We start from the raw sequence: 22,984 nt of genomic DNA on the forward strand, positions 1-22,984 counted from the left end.
TCAATTTTTTTAATAATATTAATCTAGATCTAATCGGATTTACAAGTAGTGCCTACTATCCATTCTAAACTCTAAAAACATTTACTCCCTCCCTGGTCAATAGTTTACATTATCCTTTTTTGAGTGTTTCAGTCAATAGTTTACATTTCTATTTTGGGTATGTTTTATACTCTCTACTTTCTTTAAAAAATATTAAAATCAATTCTCCTCTCTTTGTACCTTGGTCTTTGTGTATTTATATGAAGCATATGTAAACATTTTATTGAGACAAATGTAATATTTAGTTATTGGAGTATTTGGTTATTCTCTAAGATATAAAGATACATCTATGTACTAGACATGCAACTTTAATGACTCATATCTTCATACATGTACACGGGGATAGTGATGGGTTCTCAGATACAAAATTTATTTCGTGTTTAAGCGGAGACAATATCCATTGATGTAAAACTTCGCCATGACGATAAATAGAGGCAAAGGAGCAGTTACTTAAACATGTTGAAATTTATATGTTGGAACTCGGATTTTAGTCATGGTTAGCTTTAAGTAACAACGTCAAAAACAACATCACCAAATGATGAATGCTCTACATTGATGATAGGAAACAAGTATACCTGTGTCACGCGAAAGATATTGTTTACAAAGAAATTTTCACACATCTACCAATTAGGTGTCATATTATATATTTTGCATGAAGTTTATAGGGAATTACCAGTCTTAATTGTAAATTATGAAAACAAATTTTATTGGTTAAAGATATAACAAATTCTCCAAACATGCTACATATATGATTGGGATACATGTTGTTTTGTGTACCACCATTCAGCTTTTACACCGTCTTATGCTTACAGAGTCGAATATATGGGTAGACCGTAGATGTTGTAGGTTAATCTAATTTGCGAATCACATAAAGGTTAGCTTTAGTTATCACATGTTTATTTTGGAGGAACTAAACCACATTTTTGGCAATACCGTTTTATGTTAACTAAAAACAGATGGTGTCTATAACAATAAAAATAGGTAACTACATAATTGAATAATACAACTGTCTCTTTGGATGTTATACAACTGATATAATTAATACCAAAGAGAGTACCTTTTACGTTATAGGGACTGAAGATCCACCAGTCTAAACCAACCCAAAATTTTGTGCGTTCGAATTTTTTACATAGTTCGACTTTTTTTTTATTAACCAGTTTGGTTGACTTTTGCTACCAAACCATGACAATGTAAACCAACGTTTACAATATGTTGTTCAACAAATTCTTGGAACATTCAACATACATATTGTTAAAGATAATCCTATTGGGAGCCCCGTGCATCGCACGGGCTTTCCAACTAGTAAATAATAAATAAAAACTAATAACACAAAGCTTACAAAAACATTGACCTATAGTAATCCCGATTTGAATCCAAATGATCTTTGAACTATAATTACCTTATCCGAACGTCTCAACCCAACCTTGCCCGTAACCGATAAGCAACAATGCACATTCAGAATATTAGATAAAACCCCAAAATAACCCATCTAACAAACTAAAGTAAAATTACAAGTTATTGTATAGGCCAATCTTACTACGGAGTATAATTCTGATGTAAACTTTGAGCTTTAATTTATGTGTAAAGTGAAACTCTTTTTTAGTGTTATTTGTAGAAAGTTGATAAACATTTAATTAATCGACTCCTCTCCAACATGATCTTAGACATCATCAAAACAGTGCCATTGTGCAATGATAAAAAAACAACTCGAAATGACCAACACCACCACTTTCAAGTTTCAAGTCCCACAAGGCCACCATAATTAATCTTCATGGTACTAACCTTTTTTTCCTAATCCAATAATTTTGCAACCAAAACAAACAATAATTTCAAACCACGTTCTTTTCTTCACATTTTTCATAACTTCAAACTAACGACAACTAAACACACATCAAAATCTTAGAGAGAGAAACCTCTAACCTCCATCAATGGCGTCCGACGAAGACGACTCACTCGTCGAACACCTTGACCCTGAACAAAAACTCGAAATTGCCAAATGGTTCCTCCTTAACTCTCCTGCTGGCGAAATCAATTACATTTCCAAAGGTTCGTCTTTTTCTTCCATTTTTCTTTCTGTTTTCGGAGATTATTCAATTGAAATGTAATTATTAGCATCAAATTTAATACTTTTAAGGTAATTTATTGTTATTGGAAGTTTATTTTCGCCGGTTTATTGATTTGGGTTTGTTTTTTGTTGTTTGATGAAGATTTGAAGGCGTTATTGAAGGATGATAATGTGTATAATTCCGCGGCGAATGAGGCGTTTCCGTTGTACAACAAATGTCACATGATTTTTCTCGAGTTTCCTGATAGAAGTGGTGATGTAATGCGTTTTCTTTGTCGCTTTGATTCGATTTTATTTTTGAGCTGATTAGTCTCTCTTGAGTTGTTTTAGGGTTTATGCTCTCCGAATGTGGTTATTTTTGCGTATGTTTTTGTCTATGTGCGGATTTTTGCTGAATTTGAATGATTTGCGATAATTTTAATAGTAATAGAACCGGAAATGTACCTTTGTTACATGGATTAAATCAAGTTGATGCCAAACTTACTGAAAATACATATAACACACATTCTATAAGAGTGAATCATGAATCGGTAAGGGTATAATCCTAGAGATTCCGGTAACCATGGTTGAGGCGACTTTGATTTTTTTAGCACTTTGCAAAATCTTGCTAGTTACATACAGTGTAAATCTGTGATGAATACGAGTCTGCTGATTAAGAAAGAAATTGTTAGTTTGTTTGAATTCCAAGCCCGATTATGTGGTAGTATAAACTTACCCAAATTTAGACACTGGTGTCAAATAACTTGTACTGTGGTCATCTAGTACTCTGTATACTCAGTTACGTACTACTCCGTATAAATGAATATTGACTATGAATCTGCTGATAAGAAAGGAAGAATTCCAATTTTAAATGTGGGATAAACTAGTCCCAATTTAGTGTGGTGTCAAATAACTCTAGTAGGGTAGTAGTTAAGTGTGATTTGGGGTTTAGGTTCCGTAATCCTTATCCTCCCGCAAGCAGTGAGTTTATTGAAAATGGTACATTTTTATTTTTGGTTCTTGATTCTGTCTCTACATCTCCTGATAAATTTAATGGGGGTGATGGTAAATTTGAGGGATTAATTATGTTCAGTTCCTAAGCTAGAAGATGAGAAAGCATCTTTTCTTTATCTTCGTCATGCTGTAGTCCTGAAATGATATCATGATATTTCTATACCTCTATATACGCTCATTTATTGATCACTTTTCATTGTTGCTTCTGTTTGTGAGGCTTTGATGTACTTGTGAACCTTATATTGAGAAACTAGCTAGAGGAAGTTTGCTTAATGATGGGTTGTCTTATTTGTGTATCATAAATTTACAAATTATGACCTCATTATTATTTCTCTCAGGTGCTTGTTACATCATTCAGTGAGGTTGCCAAGAATGAGTACCTTGACCCTAGAACTGCTCAAGTTGGTATTGTAGATCATGTAAAGCAAGTAAGTTAGGCCACCATCAATGTTATTGTTTATCCTTTCTTTTGTGTTTACCTTCTAATTTATTGAAAACAACCTATTTTTAAGGAAGTAAATCTTTGCGCGTTGGAGTTTCAAGGGTATCCATATGTTCATAGTGTTTACTATAACCTCAACCACCACTTATGAATCACATAGAACAAACTCACATACGTGTGGAAAATAAGGGATGACATTGCTGTACGAATCTTATATCATGGACTTTTCTTCGGCCTCTGTAAGTGCTGTAACAAAAATGAAGTCATGAAAGGCTATTGACTATTATAGTTCTGACTACTTGTGTTCATTTATCATATGACACTGGGAGACAAGTCGAAAAGATCTTCTGTTTGTATATACAAGAAAAAGAAAGTCGCTCCTTTCTTCTTTCAATCCTTCTCTTAAGGTAAGGTGGCTGGTTTGTGCTAAATTCTTAGTGAGTTAAGGGTACAGTCAATGAATACTGGCTGTCAGTCAGTTAAGTTTCGGTCCACATTTATTTCTTTCAACAAATATTTCTAGTTGAACGATAAAAATCATGACCAATCAAACGAACATAATTGTCCAGGCCTCATTTACTATCATGACATGCTAAACTGATTCAGGTTTGTACAGACACCAGACCTGCTAGTGATGAAGAACTTCCATCTCCATATATCGAGGATTTCAGGTTTGTTCAATGTTGGTTATTTTGTTCATTATCTAAGCTGTTGTGGTCAATGACCATGCACCTATCCTTGCCCGTTTCTCTGACTATCAATTCTATATGATGATACAATGAAATTATGATTGACCTAAAAGAGCTTTTTTTAGAAGTTATCAATTTGATTCTAGCTTCTCGCAGATGTGTCTAAATTTTGTATGTCCTTGTTTTCTGGAATTGAGTTTCGCGAGTTTCATATTTTTTTATTCGTGCTTGCATTTTCTTCACTCTTTGATTTGCTCTGCTACTTTTCCTGCAGATGTGCTTTGGATGCTGAAATTATGAAATATGTTAGTGAAGCTTATCCAAAAGGTGTGTGCGCGGTTTACTGTGTGGCTGGAAAAGATGTGGAAGAACCTGGATTGAATTTTGAGTTTGTCGTGGTGATTTCTGCTGCCAGGCTCAGTCCCCAAAATTTTTGGTAGGTTCCAGTGTTCCAAAACTCCATTACCAATTTTTTTTATTATATGTTGATCGCACAAGTATTTTCCTTGTTCACTTGTGTATGAAATTGCGATGATTATGTTCAAATCTTGTTCCTTGGAGTCTGTGTATTTAGAGCTTGGGAAACAATAAGGCAGCTTGCTGTAAGACGGTGTGAATTGTTAACTTTGAACGCCCTGAAAGGTCAATGCAAGGCCTTACAAAACTTTGCACTTTTGGGACCTTATTTTAGAGCAGCAATGGCTGTGTCTAGATTCTAGAGAGGCATTTAGCAGCGGAGAGGATGTAGAAAGCATTTTTTATTACTAAGGGCTTGCTTGTGATGGGAGTAATGATTAAGGGAGTAATAGAGCTAAAATGAACTAGGAAATGGAGGGAAGGGATGAGGGTTGGAGATAGAAATGGATATAAATGGGGAAATATAGTGTAATAGTCCCTTCATTAAGGGAGTAATTGTTACCCACCTCTCCCTCCAAGTAATAATTACCTCCTTATAGAGGTAATAATTCCTCCCTCACCTCCTCTTTCCACCATCCACAACCACAACAAAGCACCAATCTCCTCTCATTTCTTCTTATGTTAGCTCTCATTACTCCCTTAATAATTACTCCCATCCCAAGCAAGCCCTAAGAGGAACAAAGTCATAAACTGCTCCCTGATGAGTTTATTATAGCTTCGTTCTAGCAGTCTGGGGTTGTCATTAAGGGAGACTTAGTTGCTATAGTCCATGACTTGTAATCACCATTGGGCAGTTTGGAAGGAAGAGTATCGATTCTAATTCCTAAAAAGGACAGATGGATAGTGTAAATAATTGACCATTAAGGGTGCTGACCTCAAACTTTACATAACTGTGGTGTATTGGTGCAGTAATGGAAGTTGGAGATCCATATGGAATGTGGAGTTCAATGATGAGGATCAGATGGTGGAAATAAAAGGGAAATTGCAGGTAAGTTACAAGATAGAGTTGCATTTGATGTATATCAGGGTATGTGTCACATTAATTAGTACTCTCCATTTTTCCAATAAGCCAACCTTCTCATATTTGGAATTTTTGTCTATTTAGCCCCATTTTTCTCTTTTTGCAACTTTAAATAATTAAAATGACTATTCTATTTTCTTAAATATTCTTATGGATGGGTATGAAAAAGTGAGACCGCACCATGTGTAATAGAACGACCACTCATACCCCTACTTCTCTTCTAAATATTTGTGCCAAACGCCCAAACCCCAATGGGCCAGTTGGAAAACATTTTGGGAGTAACAATTACAGAGTACATCAGTTTGACGTCTTTTTTACTTGTTACTTCATTTGTTAAACTAGGTTGGGGCTCATTACTTTGAGGAAGGCAACGTGCAGTTAGATGCAAAGCATGAATTCAAAGATTCTACTCTTTTTCAGGTACACGAGGGCCCCACTACTATGTGTTAGTTGTTTGAAGTTTGAGGGAATGTTATACTATGAACTTGGAGGAATTATATGTTTGGATCAAATTTTCACCACTGTGACTGTTACCTTTTAGAGTATATCAGTACTATACCTGACATTGGCCTTTTAGAGGCATTGTTTATGGTGAGATTTTGTAGCCTAATTGCATCGGTTGGCTACTTGGCTGTATGTCTTTGAGCAAATTTTACACCTAGCTATGCAATTCATTGCTTCCTGGCCATTTATTGTTTGACAAAGTGAGATCCAGTGGCATCGAATATGCTTTTTGTGGCACTTTTACTTCGTTAACCAGAATTATTTGCCTACCTTCAGCCATTGAGAGGCTATTTCATGTCTTTTTCACCAGTGTATATATTTAGCATGTTAGCGGTGAAAGCAATTTATTAGTCTATGTTGTAATGGCTTCTCTTTGAGAATGATGGCAAAATGTGAACATATCATGTCAATAATAGCAGAATCTATGAATCTTTTCTGAGCTGTTGTTTGTTCACATTGGTAACATGATAAATCAAAATTTTCATGTAAATTTTTCTCCTCTAACATGTAAATTTTTCAACCTCTGCATCTTCGAGGGGACAAACGAATATGAATTTTTTCACCTTGGTGGCTTAAGGTTTGGGTTAATTCGACTTGAGTTATTGAAGTTGTAATGGAACCCGAATTTTAAGTAGTTTTATTGCAAATTTATTTGAAAAGCAGGTTAATATTTTGTTTAATGTTTGGTTTCCATGTTTCACTATGTCTAAAAATGTCGTTAAATTTGGATACTCCCTCTGTCCCGGTCATTTGTTGTCCTATTCCATTTTGAGGTGTATCAGTCAATTGTTGTCCTTTCTATTTTAGGATTGCATTTGATGAGCAATTTGATCCTTAAAACTCAATTTGATCCACTTGTCATCTTATAATTGGCCCCCTCCTCTTTACTTGGTCTTTGTGCCAAAACCAAAGGACAAAAATTGACCGGGACGGAGGGAGCATAAATTTAATTATGCTAGGAGTGTGATTCACGCCATCAAAGTGGAATTTGGAATATGTCTAAAAATGTCATTAAAGTTAGAGTCCCAAAGTGTAATACACCCAAATCACTAAACACTCGAGTGGGAATTTTCAAGGGTTCAACTTTGTTTTAGGATTAATATGCAATCTAGGAATCTAGGATGGATATGTAATCACACTGTCTTAATTTCTTTTCCATCTCCGATTGTCTTATTGAATTACCTATATTCCTAAGTTATTATCTTCTGTGTTTCAGTCCCCAGAAGACTCGGCTATTGCCATAACTAACATCATTCGGCAGCACGAAGCAGAGTACTTGGCGTCTCTTGAGGTAATTTATAATTTAACCAACAGCAGCGGAATAAAATAGTTAACGGAAAATGTTTATTTAGATTTCTTTGTTTCTGAAGGACAAATGCTCCTTTACTCCCTACCTGTGCTACCTGCAGAAACGACCATTCCTTTCTATGGTTTTCAGAGTAAACGTCTTAAAATAAACCGTGTCCAACTTACTGTTCTCCATTTTTTTTTGTTTCCAGGCATCCTATCTAAATCTGCCTGACACTACTTTTAAGGTATGTTCTCTTCTAGTTTTTTTCTTGTTACTGGTTTATAATATTGACTGTTTGCTTCTACTGTAAGATTTCAGTTGCTTTCACTTTTCATTTTTAACTAGTTTAATTGCCCCTCTATAAGTTAGCTCAGAATAAGGATGTAACCATCTACTAAAATGTGCATTATTGTCGCTAAGCACTTAAGGGTTACTTTGCCAGACGATTTTTTTATTACAGCATCTGGTTTCTGCATGTGATTTTAAAGCCAGCTGAGAGTTAGTTCTGAACTGCCGCCGGTAGGCTGGTAGCTGTAACTTTGAGGGTGCGTTTGGATTGGGGGATTTCGAGGGAAAGGAAGGAGAGGGATTCGGAGGGATGAGAAATCCACTGCCTGGTTAGCAAAATGGAGGTGGAGGGATTCAAAGTAAGGCATTAGGAAATAATCTGGCCTTTATGTAGCGAAGAATATCGACTCAGGGACACCAGAAAAGGATTAATGAAATTTAGAAATTAACCCACTGTTGAAACTATGCAACCTACGATTGTCATGGCATTAAACTGTAAGGCGTTTATGTTTGATGCCGCCTGAACAATTTAAATGTAATCCCCTTGGTGAACCTTGTCCCCTTCTAAAACTAAGCACACACACTTCTAGGCCAAAAGGGAGCCTTTGTCCTTCATTAATGCATAGTTACTACTGGCCGCTAATGATCACTAGGTAGTAGAGCACATTGTGTTACACAGCATTCTTCACGTCTCACCTGTGATTGATATGGTAGGATCTTCGGAGGAAGCTGCCAGTAACTCGCACTCTGTTTCCTTGGCACAACACCATGCAATTCAGCCTGACAAGAGATATCTCCAAGGAACTTGGCATTGGAAAATGAATGAAGTTCAAGGCAGGACGGCTTGTAGTACATATCAGTTGATTCCTCGGTTTTCATGAATGACTCGAGTTTCTAGTTAGATCTCCTTCCGCTTTTAACCTGTTTTCTGATACTGACAGGTCATCAATTATTCGATGAAACTGCTTATCATTATTTTCGATTTGACATTAATGATTTAATGTACAAATTTGATTGAGTGTCATGTATCATTTGCGTACCAAATCTTGTTAATGCATAGATTGAAATCTTGTTGAACTTAGCCATGTTTGCTGAGACATTAGTCATTATTAAGTCTCTTTAGGCCAATCCAAGATCACATAAATAACTTGTTATTTCTCATTGAATTGTAAGGGTGATTGAGCTCGTCTCACAATAAGACCGTCTTATCTAACAATTATTATTCGTAGTTGCTCTTTCATGAACGAGTTTTACTCAATCATGGACATTTTCTCGTACTTTTTCCATTCATTGCCCTTTCATAAAAAAAAAAACTAAGAATTCTCTCTTTTTTTCTTTTCTCCTTTCATACTTACTAATCAAATTGATCCAAATTCTCCAATGAAGAATCTTAATCCACTCATCAAATAAGTCAATATTCGATTTTGTTGAGCAAATTACATGAATTATTGTTTATATTGACTCAATTAAGTTGTTTTTTAATTAGGGTTTTTTCCCCCAATTCTAAATTTTTTCAATTATTGACGGTTAAGGAATAGGTTGTGCTACAAACACTAAAAAAAATTTAAAAAATCTTTGAGAAGAAAGAAAGGAGAGACGTTCCCCATTCTTGATCATAAAAAAAAAAATTGAATCTTCAATATAGACATTACGTTCCTCATCCTCGCGTCGAAATAATTGTGTTTGCTTGAATTGGTGAAAACAATGAAGATCCATTGTTGTGAGAAATTGTACGATGATGGTTCACAGTGGTGGGTCAATCAAGGTGATCGCGCAGGGATATGGGTGGCGGCAGAGTTGTGGGCAGGTGGCGGAATGGGTGGTTAGGGACTTAGGGATGGAGGGAGTAGGTTGAAATTGAATGTATGTGTGTTGAAGTGACAAGGGTAAATTGGTCATTTACGTTCATGAAAGAGTAAAACCTGTACATGAATGAGCACCACCCTTATTATTGGCTCCAGATTTTCTATTATAAAAAGTCCATTCATTTTTTTACGATAAAGATGATGTGGATTAAAATATACTCTATCCCATCCACACCAAATGTTACATTAACTTTATCACACTTGTCGAGACGTGTTTTGCAACGTGAATATCTTTAGTTATAAATTATTAAAAATTATAAAAATTTGATATTCTTATAGCATTCATGACGATAAACCAAACAAGATCCCACATGACTATATTTTCTCTTATAGATTAAGAATAATATCAAAGATTCTCTACGACCGTGAATAGTGCCAAAAAGTCAATGTAACCTTTGGTCTGGATGGGAGGGAGTATGTTATTAGAAAAAAATTACTCTGTATAAAATACTCTCTCTCTCATCCACATTAAAGGTAACGCTTGCTTCGAAGTGATTTTCGAGGAGATTTTGACAGTATTTTTTTTTATATGGTAACTTTTTTTTTGTTAACAAAAAGTAATATAATATGATAGATTTTTTCATAACAAATCTACTCTGTATAAGTTTCGTCTTTTAAAATTTTAAATCTTTAACGACATTCATAGTCAAAGTTTTTGAAGTTTGATTCTGAAAAAGCAAATGTTACCCCTTTGGTGTAAATGGGGAGGAATAAAGTGATTAGCTTCGTGTAAAATTCATTAAAAATAAACAATTCATAATATTACTATTCGATCACTTGCTTAATTTTGCGGTTTCAATTATTTTTTCTCAAATCATTATATAAGAAAGAGAAAGGTGGAAAATTAATAAATTGTGAGTTTATAATCTATAAGTGTATCGTGCATGAATTACACGAGGCTTATATTAAGAGAAAACATACATCGGATGTATCACCTCAGATTTTATTTGTTTTTGAGCATGCGTGTATTTTTTCCGAGCTTATTAAAGTTTATAAGTCAATATTAATTTTTTTCCGCCAAAACCCAAATTTAACTAAGCTTATATGTAATGTTTTTGAGTTTTAGGGCTTGCCTGGAATCCGCGGAATAATTCGGGGGTACATTTTAATTGTGTGATAATTACTAGGGAAGTTAATTACTTGGTAATGAGTTCATTGATGATATGTTTGGCATAAGGATAATAACTACTGGGTAGATGTTTTACTCTCTTAATCATTACACAGAGGGAGGGTGAGTAATGTATTACCCTTTCATGAGGGTAAAGATTCAGGAGGTAAATAATTACTCTCATGCAAAACATGAAAAATGCACCTTAACTATTACTCCCCAGATATACCAAAAACCATCGAACTAAAAATCAATCTTGAACATCTCTCTAAAAAGCCTTTCTCTCTCTTCTTTCTACAAAACAAAAAAAAACTCTTTTTCTAAGTTTGATCCGCCGCCTCCTCTAATCACACACCCCCCCCATTCTTCCCATACCCGATCGCCGGCGATGAGTCCATCCCATGGCTCTTCTCCGGCGATCCCTCACATCTCTCCCCTTGTATGACCCGTTTCTGACCTCACCCATTTTTTCGGGTTCGTTTTTCTGTTAGTCGGGCCGTTTGTGGCTGCTGCTTCAACCGTGGGCACTTGTCCCTCCGATTCCTCGTCCTGTCGCTGAAGATCTTGCATGCAACTGTATGTCACTAGTTTTAAGTAAAGGTTCCTCAATTAAATCGGGTTCAATTACCTTTAGATGTTAAATTCAGGCCGTAAATCGGCTTATTAGGTTCGGTGTTGTGGTTTGTCTGACGGGGTTTTCCGATGTGTTTGCTTTCGGTCAGCCTGGTCCAACTGTGTCGGGTTGTTTCTGTTTGTGTCTCTTTATGAGCTTGCTCTTTGGGTCGGTTTGGGACCGATTGGTGATCCCCCCCATTTCCCCCACCAATCAGTCCTTAGTCCTTGTTGTGTTTGTTTTATGAGCATAGCGCATCGGGTCAGTTTTGGGTCCGATTGGTGATCCCCCTATTTCCCCCACCAATCGGTCTTTTGTTCTGTGTGTCTATGTAGGTTTTTTTTGCATGTAAGGCGGTGGTCCTGGGAGGATTCGCTTGGTGAAATGGGTGTTCTTTGCTGGTTTTATTGGTGTTTGCTGGACTTTTGCGACTTTCAGATTGTGTTTGTCGTGTCGTCGTTCTCTTAGGATGGTGTGAGGTCATGGTGATGGGTCGTGCTTTTTGAGATGTCCCTGGTAGGGGAGGAATTGGGTTCTTGGTAGTATTGTTGGTTAGGTCGGATGCGGTGGTTTTCGCTTCTTCTCGATGTTTTTTCTTCTTTTATCGTGTTTACCGTTTTCCCAAATAAAAGCTTTCCTTTCTTTTATTTTCCTAGTTTTAATGGTGTCAATAAGGAAGTTCGTTGTAGTACATCCGGTGTGTGTTGTGTCCATCTTTCTCCGTCCTGCTAAGTTGGTTTTGGTTTGGGGGTTGATTATGTGACTCTTTCTTTTGTTCCCTATCTTTTTTCTCTCTTTTCTTGGCTACGAGTTTCTTATCTGTAGGGACTGCTGTTATTCAAAGTGTAGGAGATTTATCTCCTCTGGAGGTAGGCTTTTATGGTCTACATTCCGCCTTTCCTTTCTACGTCCATGTGGCGTAAGTGCACTTTGTTCATTTTCGATGGGTCAAGGGTCTCGTTGGTTGGTTAAGATGAGTAAGGTTTGGTCCGATCTTTTGGCCATGTGTGTTCGTCGCTCCAAGATTGCTCAGGATGTTGAAGTTGCTTCCCGAATTCAGCCATCCATTCGTTATCAACACATTTATGTTACCTGATGTAGTTTCCTTGTTGTTCCAGTTTCTAGTATTAGTAAAATAAGTACATTTGACCATATGAGTCAAATGCCATCAGTACAATTACTCGTTTTTACAGCTGCAAAAAAAAAAAAACTATTACTCCCATATTCATTCCCCTCCTTTTACCCTCAATCATTGTAATTTTTTGAGCTTAATAGTAAAACTCTAAGAAACTATAAAACTGGTGGTAGTACATCGGATGTATAATCACTCACTACTATATTAATCATTGTTCTGTTTGAAACTAATATTTCTGTTAGGCCCATCTTATGTTATAGGTTTGATTAGAGATGTTAAATTTGCGTTAGTTATTTATCTTGTCCGTATTTGCCTTGTATGAATGGAGGTACAAACCCGAGATTATAAAAAAAACGGTACAAATACGGAAGCGCTGCTACAAGAATACTCTGAACCTGTCAGCACTGTTAGTTCTGGGTCCAGCTTACCCATGTTGACTGAGTGTACTGTGACCACTATGATTTTTCTCATGGTGTAGTTTCTATGTACGATGTTATGATGAGAGCATCATGGTGGTGTCCCTGAGTGTCATGAGCATCTACCTCGTCGAATGTGATAGGTGGCAGATCTCAATCTGGACATCAGGTTTCGCTTAGCTCAGAGCCCGACACAGAACTAAACTACCCTTACGAACAGATGTAGGTCGATTATCCACAGTCTATGCACAGGATAACCACCAGGCCTGGCGATTAGGAGAGCTTAACCACAGCCTAACACAGGTTAACCTCCCTTAATCTAGCAACCAAGAAAGGCATCGCCACTATTGGTTGGACGAGAGCAGCCCTTAGGCAAACCCTAAATTTTGTGTTTGACACAACAATTTTAATTCAACAAAATCTGAATATTACATGGGGGGTGTGGGTTCCTTATATAAAGTCTCACATTACATCTTGGCCTTTCATCTAAAACTACATCCTACGGCTACAATTAAAAAGAGAACATGACAAAATAATAAGCTGAAAAATTAACATCCTAAAACTAGCCACATGACTTGAAATGGACGTCCTTGGCAGCTTGCATAAGATAGTTGATGCTCCTTAATTGTGGCAGCAACTTAAGGGGACAAAAGGAAGGACCACATGATGTCATCCGTCCTTGAGCTCTTCTATTATGCACCACACATTATTGTCCTAGGAATTATTATGATTTAGGAGCCTGAAATCAGCAGCCTGGCAGGTACGTAACCAGGAACCTTGAAGGATTTTAACCCTGGAGGAACTCCACCAGGGGACATCAGGCTAGGACCTGAATGCAGGCGTCGGGAGCAGGCACCTGGAAGAGGTTCCAGGAAGCAGACTTCTGGAAGAGGCTTCGGAAAGCAGGCCTTTGGGAGCAGAATTTGCTTCTTTTCAGGGTTCTTTTAGCATAGAATCCTGACTCAGTAACCCAACATGCTTGGGATCAACAACCCTGGAATCAGGCTTGATGAGTCCACCTCAAAATAAAAGCCTACCCTCTGATTTCTCTACAGTTAGGTCGCACAGTTCTTATCCACCTGTTATCACGTATATTATAGTAGGACAAATAGGAAGTGTAGAGGGTAGAACCTGATTCGTGGAGCATAATTTACTGGACCTTGCCCCCATGTGATAACAGGTGGCCTAGGTTGCCCTATTCGTATTGATATTTTACCTCTCTTCTGGCTGTCGACCAGGCTCCTGATCCCGCAAGAGGGTTAGGGACGGCGGAACAGTACCAAAGATGTTACCTCCGTGACGACATTCCTGTATATATATGTCCTCCTAGGTTACCGATTACTGGAGTGGCGCGACAATGGCTTCAGATTACCATTCTGACTCCTGTTGGCTGAAATTTCTGCAGCAAGGAGAATTTTAGCTCCAACGGAATAACAAGATAAGGTGTTACTTGACGTCGCGTATAATTTGGTCATCAAAGAAGGATGATTATATGTTGGGCCCCAGGTTGTAGTCTAGTGACTAGCTCCTTAGGGATTTGTCTATCTGGGCCAGAGCCTCTTGAGGTCCTGATCTGCCTCCCAGCCTGATATGTTTGAGTCTGCGACCCTGTAATGAACATTCCCGCTAGTCCACCTGTTGTATGTACACTTGCTGCTAGTACACTATTGCTGATTTCTGGTGGATTGATCATTCCTGCTCTGAGAGAGGTTGGTGGAACTCTAGAAACCAGATCTGTTGTTGGAATCCAGAGGAACTCTGGGGAGCAGTTCTGCTGCAGGCATCTAAAAGAATTCCGGGGACCAAATCCGCTGTCGGATGCAGGCCTCTGAAGGAATTTCGGGTAGCAGTTCTGCTGCCGGATTCAAAAGTCTGAAGGAATTTTGGGGACCAGATCTGCTGCCGGACTAAGGGGTCTGAAGGAATTCCGGGGATCAGATCTGCTGTTGACTCCGTCCATGAATAGTGATAAGATCTTGTTCTCTAGCAGACATGGCACCGGATATTGAGTTGATGACAACTTGGCTATTGTGGACATGGCCCACCTGCAAGCCCAGCCGATCTGTGGACATACAACGGTCTTTTGAAAGCCACGCTCGGCGGCGTAAAAATGCTTTCGGCCGGATCGTTTTAGATCGGTCGGTTTCGTCTCGGTAAGGGTCTCGAAACGATTAGAGATGTTCGGAGTCGCCACCAAGCATTTGTGGGATGCTTGGAACCCGTTCGAAATCCACTTTATACCTCGGTCAAATCGAAGCACAAAGCAGCGTTTGACATAGGTACTAAAGATAAGGAAATCGTCCCTCTTTAGCATCCTATCTCTAGAATGACTCTCGTACCCCCTGGATAAGGTCGTCCACTATCCAAAGTTTCTGAGTAAGAGGTGAAGGTACGTATTGGGAAGCCCTTTAATCAGACACCCAATCCCGCCCGCGGTAGCGGCCTCTACTGATTGATCTTGGTTGGTTGAATGCAAAAGTTGATAAAACGGTTTAAATGCATGAATGCGCATCCAATAATTTAAACCTAACATGTGAGAGCTTTCTAAGTCGGTTGATTTAATCCAAATATCAAGTATAAGATGTCGAGTTGGATTAATGGTTGATTTGCATGCAAGACGAAAATTAAACATCCATTTACCGTATTAGGTTTATGGTGCATAACGTGATCCGTTTGTCTTAGTAAAGCATTTTGCAAATACGATTTTTTGAATAAGCAGATAGTCATCTGATCCGTCCTATATCCGGGCTAACCGGGGTCGGGATCGTCCTAGCCTAATGCTGGAAAGGGAACAGGCCTTGTGCCAGGCGGCCATATGAGGCGCGAGCGTGCCGGCAGTGTAAGGGGGCCTCCTCTGGTTTTGGAAATAAGAAAGAAGGGGCCTGTTTTAGGCGCGGGTCAACCAACGGTTATATACCGTGTTCTGACCATTTGGAAAATGTTTATAAATCGTATTGAAAAATGGGTATTTGACCCTATTTGGTTTGAAAGGGTCGTTTAGACCGCATTTGTTGATTTGAGGAACGAGACTCGAATAATCATCATGATTTTGATGATATTCGGTGTCGAGTTCGACTTGGCAAGCTTGACATGAATAGTTTTAAAAATAATTATGAACTAATTGTTTTAAGTTCATTTGAATATAATTAGTCGATACTCATCATCGTACCCGGGTTAAAATCCGGCATGTTATGTAGAACCAATGATGACTTTGTGTTGGTGACTAATATGCTTGTTTTGAAAATGTAAAGAAATGATGAAAGACTTTAAAATACCTCCCGAAATGTAAAGAAATGAAATAAAAGGCTTTTAAATACTTTTTAAATGTTATTAACCAAATATTATCACCGAAACACGGATTTAACCGTTATGGTATGAGGAACCAAGGGTGAAAATGAAGGAAATGTAGATTCATATACAAATTTAACATACTCATATATGTCTAATTAATTTGTCATAAAATTAAAACGGATTTTATGCATGCAAACATTAATAAAAGAGAAGAGAAATAATGTCCTTACATTGTATATTTCGACTATTAGGGCACAAGAGAGATCTCCTTTCTCTTCTTGTTCTTGAGCTTTTCCAATGGAAGAACAAAGATCTAAGTGTAAGATCTCTCCCTATGTATTATACCCAAGGCTTCCTCTTAATCAAATTAATATTACAAGTACTAGTGTGATATTAATTTTGTAGAAAAATTGAACCAAAAATATTTGGTTTTGAGCTCTCAAAACCGGTTGAGAGAATAGGAGAGGAAGAGTGATTATTTTGTCACACTAAAATAATTTTTGATAAGAAAATGAATGAATGAATATTTTCACACACTAATCCATATAGTGCATCATAGAAAAATAAGAAAAGAACCCTTGTTCTTTTCTATGTGAAACCGGGTAGGGTGAGGAGAGATGGCCAATGCATGGTCTTTGTGGTCTTACACAAAAACACTAGGTGTGCATGCCTAAATTAGAGAAGCAATGATGAATTCCACTAATCCAAATTAACACAATATGTTAATTAAGCCTCATTATTTCGGTCCATAATGTAATATGGATTTCATATTATTTTTGTCAAATGTCAATATGTCACATGTCATATGTAACATAAATTGTTTATGTATTTTTAATATATTAAAAATCAACGTATTAATTAAAATACGTCATATACAAAATTGACCTAGTAATTCATAATTACTTGTACCAAAATATTTTGCCCTTTTTATAAATCGCATTTATAATAATTCATTCAAGTCCAATCGTTTCTTTAAACAATAATTTCATCCGAGTAATGATACAATTCAATTACTCAGACCGTATCTCATTTAATCACATTTCAATTTGATACGTAAATTTTACTTCCAAAATTGTCCGTCAATTTTTCAAATAATTTAATTAACTCGTAACATTATACGATTAATTAAATGATCAATTAAGAGAATTGCCCTATAGGTATGACCTAGGGGTCAATCGATCACCACCGTCACACGACAAGTAATGTCAAACTCTAGTCACCAATCATTACCGATATATGTTGACCAGTTGATGAGAACAATATTACTTCCCAATTGTATTCTTAAAATGAGATTTAGTAATGATATTTAAATCATGTGATCGCACTATTGTTGAGGACACATTTCCCAACAATCTCCCACTTGTCCTCGACAAGTGTGCGTCACCAATTCTCTTGTCCTATTACTATCTCCCACTCAATGCAAGGTGTCTTTCGGTCGTACTTGCAAGTGATCATATCGAGAGTGGTTTCCTCGATCTGGAGAATAACTGATTGACCGGATTTATCCACTCTGGATACCTTCCGAGCGTGGCCACGCATTTCCAGTTCATTGCTCCTCGAGTGGCCCCGAGATATTGTTATAACCCTGACAAGGGGTGGACAATTCCTATCGCACTCATTCCCTTCGACTAGCCACAGCCATCATGACCCAAAATATGCCCATTTGACCCCATTTACGAAGGTCGTAGTAACACAAATCAAAGTTAATCAAATCGTGCCATCTTAGGTGAATAGTCTTTAGTCAAAAGAATCGACTCATTAGAATACTATAGCAGATCTCGCCACGACCAGGCTATATAAATTTGCCAGAACTCTATAAGCGGTCATTAGGCCCGACAAAATGTTCCTAACAGTCTGCCTATGTGATCGACTAGTCATCTCACATGACTGTATGGCACTTGAACTTGCCATCAATCGCCTCACACTCTAGTCACTTCGAGACGTCACCTCATATAAGTAACTATGGGCAAAACAATGTTAATCCATGTTCACTTTAACGGGGTTCAATTGTCTCTACAACCCGTTTGGATGTAACAAAGTATAAATTAAGGATAAAAGACAAATGCGATTATGAACATGAACAAAAACAACACTTTTATTTCATTTCAAAATCTAACAAAAATTTGGTACACGTTTAAGTCCCATGGACGCAACATGCCCATCATGCTTAGCTTGCGATAAAGGCTTGGTGAGCGGATCGGCTATGTTGTCATCCGTCCCAACCTTACAAATCGCAATTTCCTTTCTTTCAATGAAATCTCTTATTACATGATACTTTCTAAGTACATGTCTAGATCTATTACTAGACTTTGGCTCCTTAGCTTGGAAGATCGTCCCACTATTATCACAATAGAGAGTGATGGGATCATCGGCGGTAGGTACTACTTTTAGACCTTCCGTGAATTGCTTGATCCACATAGCTTCCTTGGCGCTTCGATGCGCTATGTACTCAGCCTCCGTTGTTGAATCCGCATGATTCTGACTTCCTTGAAGCTTCTCCAGCTTACGGCACCACCGTTGAGCATAAACACGAAACCAGCTTGTGATTTCATGTCATCTCTATCTGTTTGAAAACTTGAGTCCGTGTATCCTGTAACACGCAACTCAGTGTCTCCTCCAAACACAAGGATAGAGTCCTTAGTTCTTCTCAAGTACTTAAGGATGTTCTTGACAAAGCAATCCAGTTGACTCTCACCTGGATTTCCTTGATATCTACTCGTCATACTCAAGGCATACGAGACATCAGGACGTGTGCATATCATGGCATACATGATTGATCCAACAGCGGAAGCGTAAGGGATCAACTTCATGCGTTCAACATCATGGGATTCGGAGGGACATTGAGTCTGGCTCAATATCGTTCCGGTTACCATAGGTACCAAACCCCTTTTGGATTTGTCCATGCTGAATCGTCGAAGAATCTTATCAACATAAGATTCTTGACTTAGTGCCAATATCCTCTTGGGTCTATCTCTATAGATCCGGATACCTAATATGCGTTGTGCCTCTCCTAAATCCTTCATTTGGAAGTGGTTACCTAACCACTTCTTAACAGAAGACAACATTGGAATATCATTTCCAATGAGTAGTATGTCATCGACATACAAGATTAGGAACACAACATTGCTCCCACTGAATTTCATGTATAAACATGGTTCCTCAACATTTCGAGTGAAACCATTTTCTTTTATAACATGATTGAATCGATGATTCCAACTTCTAGATGCTTGCTTAAGACCATAAATGGATCTCTTAAGCTTGCACACTTTGTTAGGATTTTTAGAATCAACAAAACCTTCGGGTTGTATCATGTACACCTCCTCTTCTAAATGCCCATTTAGAAAAGCGGTTTTGACATCCATTTGCCAAATTTCATAATCATGAAATGCGGCGATCGCTAACAAAATCCGTATGGATCTTAGCATGGCTACGGGGGCGAAGGTCTCATCATAATGGAGACCTTGGACTTGGGTAAATCCTTTTGCTACTAGCCTAGCTTTGTAGACATCATCATGTCCTTCTATGCCATTTTTGACCTTGAATATCCATTTGCATTGGAGGGGTCTTGCCCCTTTAGGCAAATCTACCAAGTCCCAAACTTGGTTTTCAAGCATAGAATCCATTTCGGACTTCATGGCTTCAAGCCATAAGGTGGAATTAGGACTAGAGATTGCGGCCTTGTAGGTGGCGGGCTCGTCACTTTCCATAAGCAACACATCGAGCGTTCCATCTTCTTCGATAAGTCCCACATATCGATCGGGATGGCGAATAACTCGGCCCGTCCTTCTTAGTGGAGGAGGTACAACCGCGTTAGACGACGAAGGAACATCTTCTTGCGTCTCTACCTCGGTTTGTGGCTCTTGAACTTCGTCAAGTTCAAAATTTCTCCCACTCTGTCTCTTAGAAATAAATTGACTTTCTAAGAAGACAGCCTCACAAGACACAAACACTTTGTTTTCTTGAGGTTTGTAGAAGTAGTAACCTCGAGAGGTCAAGGGATAACCTACAAAGATGCATTTTTCGGATCTTGGGGCAAGCTTATTGTCGGGTTTAGCCTTGACGTAAGCATCACATCCCCAACATATAGGATAGATTAGGAACTCTTCCTTTCCATGTCTCAAATGGAGTCTTTTCGGTGGCCTTAGTAGGACTATTATTTAAAGATAGAATTGCAGTTTGGATTGCAAATCCCCAAAACGAGTTCGGTAACTCGGTTTGACTCATCATGGATCGAACCATATCAAGTAGGGTTCGATTCCTCCTTTCGGCAACACCATTTAGTTGTGGTGTTCCGGGTGGAGAAAGTTGTGATATAATGCCACAACCTTTCAAGTGTGAATCAAATTCAAGACTAAGGTATTCACCACCACGATCGGATCGTAGTGCCTTAATCCTTTTGTTCAATTGGTTCTCTACTTCGTTTTGGAATTCCTTGAATTTCTCAAATGCTTCACTCTTGTGTTTCATTAAATAGATATACCCATATCTACTTAAGTCATCGGTGAAGGTTATAAAGTAGTCATAATTACCACGAGCGGTGATACTCATTGGTCCGCATACATCGGTGTGTATGAGTCCTAATAGCTCACTAGCTCGTGTCCCTTTACCGCTAAAAGGATTACGAGTCATTTTGCCAAGTAGGCAATATTCGCATGTACCAAATGATTGATAATCAAATGGTGTAATCACATTAGTAGAAATTAATCTTTTGATGCGATTCTCGTTTATGTGACCTAATCGACAATGCCAAATGAACGCTTCACTTGGGTCACTTGTTTTGAGTTTCTTTGATTGTATGTTATAAATATCATTTGTTGGATTTGAGGTCTCTAAAATGTAAATGCCATTAATGGAAGTAGCTTGGCCAATAACCAAATCATTCCTAGAAATAGAGCAACGATTGTTCTTAATGACAAAACAAAAACCGTCCATGTCTAGCATGGCGATTGAAATAATGTTTTTAGAGAGCGTAGGAACATAAAAACAATTATGCAAATACAACTCAAAACCGTTTGGCAAAGCTAGAACATAAGTTCCTTTGGATTCGGCCGCTACCCGAGCTCCATTTCCAAGTCGAAGATCCACATCTCCCTTGCTAAGCTTCTCCACATCTCTTAAACCCTGTAAATGATTACAAAGGTGAGAACCACAACCGGTATCTAGTACCCATGTCGTAGTGGAAGTATAATTTATATCAATAACATAAATTTCTTTAGGAATTGTACCTTTTGGAGCAATGAGTCCTTCCCTTATATTTCGCAAATACATAGGGCAATTCCTAAGCCAATGTCCCATGCCATAGCAATAATGGCACTCATCATTAACTTGCTTGAAGTTTTTGATTTTCTTTCCTTTCTTCTTGAACCTCTTGCCCTTTGAAGCAAGAACTTGATTGCTAGAGCTCCCACTAGCTTTGGCATCCTTATCTTCCAGAGATAAAGACCCTATAGATCGTATGAGGTAGTCTTCCTGAGACGGACTCACACGAGGTCTAGTAGTGGGTGGTTTAGAAGTGGTGATGAAATTAAGGTTTCCATCCGAACCTATCCCGAAATGAAGTTCTCTAGTTGTATCGAAATTATTGTTGGAGCATACGTCGTCAAGAACATGGTGATATGACTCAATGGTTATCGGTGCGGTAGCATATGAGGGATTCATTGTAATGCACTACAAATATGGAGGAAAGGAAATATTAACATTTGTCTTTTTAAATCATACTTGCAATTATAACAAGATATGAACATTTATATAGTGACCTCTACCCAACTATAATAAATGATTCCAAGACCCAAATTCATATCAACTTAGGCACGGGGTAGCCGATGAAACCCTCATCAATATAACTCGGTGGATTAACTTTTAATCGATTCTACTTTTAGAACTCTTGGTCGATAAAATTACTCTAATATTTATCTATAGCCCAAAACACATCAACAAGGGCACGGGGTAGCCGATGAAACCCTTATCAATTACTTTTGTTGAGTTCAATCCAAATTTCGAATAAATGTGTCCATTATCCAAACCCATATCAATTTAGGCACGGGGTAGCCGATGAAACCCTCATCAATATGAATTCGGTGGATTAGACATTTATCACCCACTTCCCCTACGTAACAAGGTTTGTACCCGGGGTAGCCGAGTGCACTCCCTCGCGAAATAGGTTTTCATGGTTTCTACTATTTGGTAAGGCTATGTCTCAATTAGTTGTTTTAGCGAGAGGTCATGTCAATTTATTATCTATCACGTTTTAAGTGAACTAAAGCGGTGAACTACGATAATTCGAATTGACACGGTCGATAAACTCGATAAAATAACAATGCATGTTTAGTTATGGCGATTTAGCGATGCATGCGACATAAAATAAAATGCAAGCATAAAGGTAAATGAATCCTAGTATGGCCTTTCCTAAAATAGAAAAACTATTAATCTATTACATATTCGGAAACCAACTCCATTGGTCCCTTGAACTTCGGTTGTGGCCCACATCTCGAGGTAACACCGTCTTTATGTATCGCCATTCTTGAAGAAATCCGTCTTTTGGAACTCCGGAATGAATAAAATTACATAATAAATTACATAATTTCCTATTATACATTTGTAACTAAAATAAAATAAATCTATTAAATTACAAAACGGTGATACGAGATCACAATAAAAATTACAACCGAATCGATATTCCCATACATTTCGGGAAATACCAATTAAAAATCTAAGGCCATACTAAGTAAATTACATAATTCAAAATTACATAAATTAAAATTATGACAATCATAAAGAAAAATGCAGCATTATAATATGTATGAACAT

General features: G+C 37.8%; 1 protein-coding gene across 1 annotated transcript; it reads left to right on the forward strand.

The window, feature by feature from the left end:
- Positions 1-1,869: 1,869 nt before the first annotated feature.
- Positions 1,870-8,830, forward strand: LOC141647353 (F-actin-capping protein subunit alpha). The gene is made up of 10 exons (XM_074455497.1): positions 1,870-2,085; positions 2,247-2,362; positions 3,436-3,525; positions 4,146-4,210; positions 4,503-4,664; positions 5,555-5,633; positions 6,009-6,086; positions 7,387-7,461; positions 7,670-7,705; positions 8,464-8,830. Exons 1-10 carry the CDS (start codon positions 1,968-1,970, stop codon positions 8,569-8,571), a joined length of 927 nt encoding a protein of 308 aa, XP_074311598.1. The 5' UTR covers positions 1,870-1,967; the 3' UTR covers positions 8,572-8,830.
- The last annotated feature ends 14,154 nt before the right edge of the window (positions 8,831-22,984 follow it).

The sequence above is a fragment of the Silene latifolia genome, chromosome 3 (assembly GCF_048544455.1).
Source record: "Silene latifolia isolate original U9 population chromosome 3, ASM4854445v1, whole genome shotgun sequence".
NCBI lineage: Eukaryota > Viridiplantae > Streptophyta > Magnoliopsida > Caryophyllales > Caryophyllaceae > Silene > Silene latifolia.